Here is a 9,014-nt window from a genome sequence, read left to right on the forward strand (position 1 = left end):
TTTAAAAGAGCTATTTTCAATTAAAAATTATAAATTCTGCTAATATTTGTGCTTGAGTGAGTACTCATATACATTACACTGAACATATAAAGACATATATACATTTACACACATAGTAAGTCCTCCAAAAAGTTTTATTGTTGTATTAACATAAACATAAGCAAAGCTGACTTTCACTGCAATAACTGCGTGGAAACCTTATAAATTTTAAAAATATTTTTAATTTAGACCTTCTATGTTTAAAGATAAAATTCTAGTGCACTATATTACATAAGCAGCACCAACAATGGAAAATTTGAAACCTAAAACCTGACAAGAGTATGAAACATGATAAAATGAAATGTTATGTTTTTAAACATTACTAAATATTTATCTGAAGATCTTGAAGGTTTTTCCTCTTAAAATATATATAGTTACTAATAGAGATGAAAGCTGGGATTATTTTTTAATAATTAATCTTTAATGTCATTTAAAAGCTGTACCTATGCATTGTAAAAAACTAAATAATAAACATTATACCATCAACCTTATGGAGAAAATTTTCTGTAAAATATGTTTATCTGTGTGTGTGTGTGTGTGTGTGTCTGTGAGTATGTATGTGGCTTGAACAATACAGTCAAAGGTTGCCACCTGTTTTAGAAAATGTAAATTTTTATTGACTATATATTTACTTGAGCTATATTCAAGTTGTTGAGTAAGAATTTTAAAGAATATTTTTGTTATATTTTTAATGATAACACAGATTTAAATAAAATGCCAAGATTAAAATTTGAAAATTGCTAGTGTAGATTTACATATTATAATACTTATTAAAATTATAAAACTCCCTTGTGCAACCCGAATAAAATGAAGAATTACCTTATTCTGACATTTTTCAAAACTTGATGAATTATCATCTCAGTGTAAGGATGATTAAGTGTTACCTAGCTGCCATTTATTTTATTGAAAACCAAAAACTAATGAATAAAGAAGTTATTACCTTGTGAAATTATCATATCAACTAATATTAAAAATGAGATTCTGTGATTTCTAGTTCATTTAGTTGAAAATTATACTTTCTGTATTTTCATTTATTAAAATAGAGAAATTCAAATATTTGCAATGGAAGTAAAATTCTCATGGATGTATATAAACTTAGAAAAAAGTAAAAAAAATAAAAATAATAGCATTTTGGATATTTTTGTATTTTAAATTCTTCTTCAAAGATATCCCAAACACTAATGGTCAACTGTATTTTAATTAGGTTTATTTACTTTCTTTGTAATACTTTTAATGCACAACAAAGTGGAAAATATTTAATGATTATGTACTCATGTTAATATAGTAGGAACTGTCACTTCTACTTTTTCAAAATTTTTAAGGAAAAAAATGGCCAATATTTCTTGAAGGAATGCAGTAAGAAAGACATTCTCTTCATTCAGCCCATCATAATCTCTGTAAATAGAGATGTATATGAAGTTTATGGAAACTAAAGGATGGAACTAATCAAACAAAAAAATCACAGCAAATATGTTCAAAATTATAAATGAAGAAAGAAATTTTTCTCATACATTGTGTTTGTTACTGAATTTATTGGAATACTAGAATACTGAAGATCATAATTTTGAGAATAACCTGAGTATCTCTTGTGCCTCTTTTATTAGAGAAATGGGGATAAAGGCAGACAGTGGATAATGTTGCTATTAAAGACAACATTTTCTCACATCTCTTCATTCTGAATATGTAGTTTGTTGTTTAGGTTGTTTATGATACTCAATCCTCCACACTTCAATCTCATTTTATATATTTTTGTTGGTTCTAGGAATTTGCCATAAGGTTAATCTACCTTTATTGAAAAAGTCATGCAAATAAATCAAAATAATTTTCTCTCTCTAATATAAAGGCTGTAAGGCTATGCCTAATGTGAATCTTTAGAAATTGATCTGTAAAACAGTGAGCAAGAATTTATTCCTTACAAAATTTATTTTAGATCTTTTCCTGGTGGCTCAATACATTTTTTTCTTTGATAGTATATGTTTTTGTAGCACTACAAAATAAGAAAATCAAGGATGTTTAAATAAACTGGAAATTCCCCTGTCACTGAGTAGTCCCCAACCTCTTCACTTTTTCTCTAGGAGGCCTTCCTTGCAAACACCTGTTGAAAAGTCACCCTGAGACTTAACAACTTATTCTTATAAACTGTGATTAGCAGTTATTCTTGGGAATTAATAGACTTTAGATTTCATATTAATACTTGAGATAATTCACACAAAAATTAGTCCTAGAAAAGTATATTATATATTTGCATGACAATCTATTTGCTTATGTATCACAAACTTTGTTAGCTATTTTCAAAACCAGTTTTATCACTTTATATGAATAAACCATTTCATTATAACTTGTATTATAGCTCACACCACTGTGAATATCTTAGTCACTTATGTATTATTTAAACATTTAACTTGTCTGAGGAACTTGAAAATTATCTAAAACAAAATCTCTCCTCACAAATCACTGTTTCTATACCAGCTTGCATGATTGTTCTGCATTCGTATTCAGTAAAAATATTCTTGTCTCTAAGAACCAACAGACATCAACTTTAACATTTTAGACACTGTGAAGCACAAATCACTCTGAAATATAAACAAATCTCAACTTTAACTGTAGTATGAGCTTCATAGATCATAAAACTCAAAAATTTCTTATCTCCATACTGTACCAGGGTATTATATCACAATTGTTGAATTCTTTGCACTCCATTAATAAAAACACACTGTGAAGCTTCTAAACAACAGAAAAGATTCTGGAAATACAGATGAACTAGAGCTAATTTTTCTTAGTATAACTGCACATTCTGGAATGAAAGTCTACCTTTGGAAATACATGTGAGATTACTAGTGTGTTTTCTTAATAGGCTGTATGACATACACACACTAATAAATGCACTTGAAACAAGATTGTGGGATACCTGAACGCTTTGATTTAAGCGCATCACTTCAGAACAATGTATTTGAAGCACACTAGCTAAAACATAAAGTTACAGTACTTAATTTATGCTCTTTTCCAGGATATCTATTCGAATAAGCCTGATAAATTAAAAGGAAATTAACATACTAGCAATTTATAAAGTATTCCTTAGAGGAATACGAAAAAATCAACAGGAAAAAATAACTATTCCAACAGTCTATGTTGAGGCTATTTATGGAAGAAAAGCAATATGGAAAATTGATCTGCTTTGAAAAAAAATTTTCAAGGATTTAGAAGTAAAACTCACTTTGTGTCTTTATGGATGGATTAGAATTCTAGAAGAAGGAGAATGTTAAGACAGTTTGTCCTGTGTGTGTGTGTGTGTGTGTGTGTGTGTGTGTGTGTGTGTTTTAACCTGTGTGTTTGTATATATATGTGTGACTTGCTTTGGTGTAAGTTTCACTGCTAATGAGAGGAATAATCATTATCAACCTCAAGCAATGTCCAGCTTCAAGAACATCATGGTGTAAATAAATATATCCATAATTATAGCATATAAGCATCATTATTCCTCAATACCTTCTGGATACTTAAATCCAAGGTTGTTCCTTACTACTCGGACCAAGAAATACGCTTTCTGGAAGCTCTACTGTAGCAGCTTCATTTTTACTAGAAACTAAGTAAGAAATCAATTCACAGCAATTGAAGTGGAAGATTAAGTGCCAATCCTTTGTGACATCTTTTTATTTTCAATGGTAGAAAACAAAAAATGCAGATAACACTTGTGTATTCATAAAATGACTACAGCAGGTCTATGAATTTATATTTTGGCATATCTCTTTCTACAGAGATGCTACCATAAATCCAAGTTTTACGTAGTCAAAGAAAAACTTTCATGGAAGCTACATTAAAAAAAAACTGAGTTATTTCTTTTTCAATCTCATGTACACCTCAAAAAATCATGAATAACGATATGTAGTAAGCACTAAAAATTGGGATTTAATATTTGATACCTTAGCATTTAGTAGTATCAAGTATTTAGTAGTATCAAACCTTCTATAAGGACATTATACTATCATAGGAAATAGATTTTGCTAGAAATTAGTGTATGATATGCTTGTTATGTCACAAAAGTAAGTTTTTAAAGTTTCACTACTCCGTTTAACAATGAAAACATTACATAGTCAAGTGTCATTAAGTTATTTGCCTTTCAAAGCACAAAATTATGAACAAATTATTTTCATTTGCCCCAAACTAATTTTGCTCCTGAAGTGTCACTTTTAGTTAAGCTCAATTTTACATTTCAAGTACTGCTCATCCAGAGTAATTTGTAGCAACACACATTCATAATAAGCAAGAATTAAGTTTTTCTCTGTCACAACTCAATAGTGGATAAACTAGACTCTGACTAAAGACAGTATAGTTACTCACTGTTGCTATAATTGATGCCCATGCTTTGTCTTTAGTTTTTGCCATATGTCAATAATTTTGAATCATATAATCTAATACATATTAAATATCACTTAGAAATGCTGACAGTGCACAGTATGCAAACTAAATGCATCCTGGAATTCAGAACACTTTCTATTTTCAATTTCACAAAATGAGCCTGTCACCCAGAGGTATATTATGTTCATTTCCCAGTGATTCCAAGGAATAGATCAAGAAAACCACAGCAACTTTTCATGTATAATGTTGGTCATTACCCCCAAACTGAATTTACTCACATTCCTGAAGGTGCTTCAGGCTATAACTCACATTTCAAAAACCTAAGCTAAACTAATGCATTATTCTGTAGTTTCAGTTGAAGAATAGATGGGATTCATGTCCTTTAAAACACTTTTGAAACATTCAACTAACTTTTTGAGGGGGTAAAAACTTAGTTGAAACTGACTGCAGCTCTAGAATTCTGACTAGTTGCTATTTTGCACTTCTAGAAGTTAACTTCTTGGTATTTGGATATAAATTTCTTTCATTTTGATATCATTTTTAAATGGAATTAAAATCTTAAAAGGGTTAAATAAAACTTTTTAACTCTGGGAATCCTTTGGTGTGAAAAGCAATGTGGACCAGCAAATAAAATAAATATGAATACTAAACACTGCTAATACTCATACTCCTATAAAAATAAACTTTAAAAATTCAACCGAAGTAAGAGATTTACATCTTTGGACTAGATCTTAGACTACACGGGGAAGGATTATTTGCAGAAAATATTGTACACACCCACACAGTGTCAAAAGTGTAAACCATTTCAGTTAAAAAAAAAAAAAAAACCCTCTCACTGCTTCTGGCAGTGTGGCTCGTCCTGTTGTAAAGCTTTCAGGACAGCTCCAAACCCAGAAATAGAAATGAAGTCCCAGCTACGCTAAAAGTGTCCTACCTGAATTATGGACATCCGAGTGGCAGGGGTCTCGCTCGCATTAGTCCCTTGTCCGGTGAAGCTGGTGTGGCAGCCTGCGTGCCCCTGGGGGACAGTCAGGTTGTTGGAGGCCGGTTTGAGGTACATCACCTCCGACCGGGGCGAGCTCAGGGGCAGGCGGGTCTGGTAGTCGAAGTACATGGGGGAGGTGGCCAGGGAGGGGCTGCTCACCACGTTCATGACGTTCATGGCGTTCCTCTCCTCCACCTCGCTCTGCACCAGCATGATATCGTTCTTGTTGATCTTCTTCTTCTTGCCCTTGCCCCCGCCCAGCTGCGGGTGGCTGTACTCGGCGATGCGGCAGTTGTAAGTGCGGATCTCCTTGTTCTCGCGCTTGCACTTGACGGCGATGGTGATCATGGCCGCTAGGAGGATGATGGAGATGGTGCTCAGAGTCACGATGAGCGGCAGCGACATGTCCCAGTGGTGCTGCTCGCCGTTCACCCGGGGCACCCCCTCGGGCAGGGAGCCGCTCACCGAGCGGATGATGAGCTTGGCCACTGCGGACAGGGTGGGCTTGCCGTGGTCCGTCACTTTCACCACCAGCTCCACCACCGGCGTCACATCTTCCCAGAAGGGGTGCAGCGTGCGGATCTCGCCGCTGGACGGGTCGATCTCGAACAGGTGGTCGTCGTTGCCGTCCACGATCTCGTAGGTGAGGCGCCCGCTCTCGCCAAAATCGCTGTCCAGCGCGCGCACGGTGCTCACCAGGTAGCCCAGGCCGGCGTTGCGCGGCACCTGCAGTTCGGCCGTGTCGTTCTGCAGCGTGGGCAACACGATCACGGGCGCGTTGTCATTCACGTCCAGCACGGTCACCCTCACCGTGGCGTTGCTTTCCAGGTGCGCGGGCGCCCCCGAGTCCTTGGCGAGCACCTTGAACTCAAAGGCCTTGGTCTGCTCGTAGTTGAAGGAGCGCAGGGCGTAGATGGCCCCGTTGGTGGGGTTGACGGACACGTAGGTGTAGATGGACACGTCGCCGATGTGCGAGGGCAGGATGGAATAGGACACCGTACCGTTCTGGCCCAGGTCGGGATCCTGGGCGAGCACGGAGCCTAGGTATTCCCCGGGAATGTTGTTCTCGTGCACCTGCAGCACGTAGAGCCCCTTGGTGAACCGAGGCGGGTTGTCGTTCTCGTCCAGGATCTTGACCGAGAACGACTTGGTGGAGTTGAGCGGAGGCGAGCCCCCGTCCCGAGCCACGATGGTCACGTTGTACTCGTCCTGGGTCTCCCGGTCCAGCGGGCGGTCAGTCACCACTGTGTAGAAGTTGTCATAGTTCTCCTCCAGCTTGAAGGGGACGGGACCCCCGGGCCCGCCCAGGCCGCCGCCGCCGCCGCCGCCGGTCCCTCCGCCGCCCAGCACCCGACACTGCAGCTGCCCGTTCTTGCCCGAGTCCCGGTCGGTGACCCGCACCAGGGCGATGACCGTGCCGGGCGGGGCTGCCTCGCTGAGCGCCCCCTGGCGGACGGAGACGAAACCGATGGACGGCGCGTTGTCGTTGCGGTCGAGGAGCTTGACCGTGACTTTGCAGTGGGCTGGGATGGGGTTCGGCCCCAGGTCTCTGGCCTGCACGTCGATCTCCAGCATCCCGTTCTCCTCGTAGTCCAGGTTGCCCTTCACGCGGATGAGGCCGGTCTTGGGGTCGATGGAGAAGAGCTCCCGCACGCGGTCGGGGACGTAGCTGCTGAAAGAGTAGAGCACTTCGCCGTTGGGGCCCTCGTCGGCGTCCGTGGCGTTCAGATCGATGACCACGGTGCCCAGCGGAGCGTTCTCAGGCAGTTCCACCAGGTAGGAGGGCGCTTCGAAGACCGGGCTGTTGTCGTTGGAGTCTATCACCTTCACGTTGATCTGCATGGTGGCGGAGCGCGGCGGCTCGCCGCCGTCCAGGGCGGTCAGCACCAGCGTGTGGTGGCTCTGCTGCTCGCGGTCCAGGGCCTTCTGAATGACCAGCTCCGGGAACTTGGTGCCGTCGCCGCGGGCCTTGACGTCCAGGGCGAAGAGGCCGTGGTCGTCGCGCGTGAGCAGGTAGGTGCGGAGCCCGTTTTCGCCCGCGTCCGGGTCGTGGGCGCTGGTGAGCGGGAAGCGGGTGCCGGGGGCCGCGTTCTCCGAGATGTCCATCTCGATCTGGTCCGACGGGAAGGACGGAGCATTGTCGTTGATGTCCTGGATCTCCACCTTGATCATGCAGATCTCCTTGTCGTTGGCGAACACCTCGAGAGACAGCTGGCACCTGGCGTTGTGGCGGCACAGGGACTCGCGGTCGATGCGCTGCTTGGTGTACAGGAGCCCGCTATCTGCGTCCACGTCCAGCAGGTGCGGCGCCGAGTTCTCCAGCACCCGGTAGCTGCCCGACTTGCTGCGCCCGCCGCTGCCGCCGCCGCCGCCGCCGCGGTCAGCCGGCGTTAGCCCGGGCTGCAGTCGGGCATCCTTGCCGATGTTGCCGATCACTGTGCCGGCCCCTTGCTCCTCGGGCACGGAGTAGTTGAGGTTTTTGAGCGTCAGGGCAGGGGCCCATAGCAAGAAGCAGCAACAGATGGAAAGGTACATCCCAGATCGGTGGGGTGCGGGCAGGAGCAGCCGGACTTGGAGGGGCGAGCCTGTGGGGGTGCGCGCCAGCCTCGGGGGCCCCGGGCGAGGCGAGCCCGGAGTCTGTGGGTCCTTCCTTCTTCCTTCCGCACCCCGGGCTGCGGCACCAGGCAGAGTCTCTCCTTATTCCGCTCAAGTTCCCCGAACCTGTTGATCTACAGCATCCGCACTGGCCGAGAGCGGCGGTGCAATGAAGCTGCAGGGGGCTTGGAGCGAGGCGGCGGCGGCTCCCTGCGGCTTGGGGGGCGAGCCCGGGGCTTTGTCTCTGCCGCTCGGACTTCGGGAGGCTCAAACTTGCGCGATGAGGACGGCGATCAGAAGGGAATCGAGGCTGGGAGGGCTGAGAAGGAGCGGAAGGCGCGGTGGGCTTTGCTCGCTCCCGCTGGGGCGCCGCCGACCCTCTCCCGCCGACAGCCTGCGGAGGAGTCTTCCCATCGGGTGGGGGCGGGCGCGGGGAGGTGTGTCTGCGGGCAGATCGGAAAGTGAAATCCTTGCTCGTTACTCGCCTCCCGCGATGGAAATGGATGGGAATGAGCCGCGCCGAAGCGGCAGTCGCTGATGTATGTTTGAATCTTCCTCGGAGCGCCGTGAGATGTCTGCTCGCCGCGCAGGCTGGTCTGTGTTCAGGCAGTGTTTTGCTGCATTTAGAGATCTAATCTTGCATTGCTGGCTGAAGCCACGGCGGCGGCGGACTGCATCTCCCAGCCGAGCGGATCTCTCTCTCTCTCTCCCTCTCGCTCGCTTCTCGCTCTCTCTCTCTCTCTCAATGCAGCGCAAAGAACTAGTGTCCCGATGTGTAGTTTCCTCCCCCTACCAGGCTCCGCCCTCTCTTCCTCGGGAAAGGCTCTCCCCTAAAATCCAGAAAGCCACAGCCTCATCAGCATTTGCTGTGTGCGTCTATATGGGGCGGCGGGGGGGGGGGGGGATATATAGATGTCTCTCCGCCTCTGTTCGTAGAACACACTGCGATTTCTCCACGCCGAGCCAGCCGCCGCCGCTACCATCCCATCCTCTCCCCCGCGAGCCAGGACTTCTCCGCAAGCAGTTTAATTCCAGTTTG

General features: G+C 44.1%; 1 protein-coding gene across 7 annotated transcripts in view; it reads right to left on the reverse strand.

Annotated features, from left to right (window-relative positions):
- PCDH17 (protocadherin 17) overlaps positions 1 to 7,915 on the reverse strand; it is a 96,700-nt gene extending 88,785 nt beyond the window's left edge. For 5 of the 7 annotated variants that reach the window (XR_016212864.1, XM_070048407.2, XM_051850014.3 and 2 more), the window contains exon 1: positions 5,330 to 7,915. Coding sequence is in view for 6 of the 7 variants with exons in the window: in XM_070048407.2 (XP_069904508.1) it covers positions 5,330 to 7,915 (2,586 nt within the window). In the remaining variant the exon portion in view is untranslated. The remainder of the gene's footprint in view (positions 1 to 5,329) is intronic. The other 2 variants (XM_051850016.3, XM_051850015.3) reach the window with 1 other exon arrangement.
- Between the last annotated feature and the right edge of the window lie 1,099 nt (positions 7,916 to 9,014).

Source organism: Oryctolagus cuniculus, chromosome 9, assembly GCF_051225735.1.
Source record: "Oryctolagus cuniculus isolate XC-2025 breed Fujian yellow rabbit chromosome 9, ASM5122573v1, whole genome shotgun sequence".
In the NCBI taxonomy this organism is placed as follows: Eukaryota; Metazoa; Chordata; class Mammalia; order Lagomorpha; family Leporidae; genus Oryctolagus; species Oryctolagus cuniculus.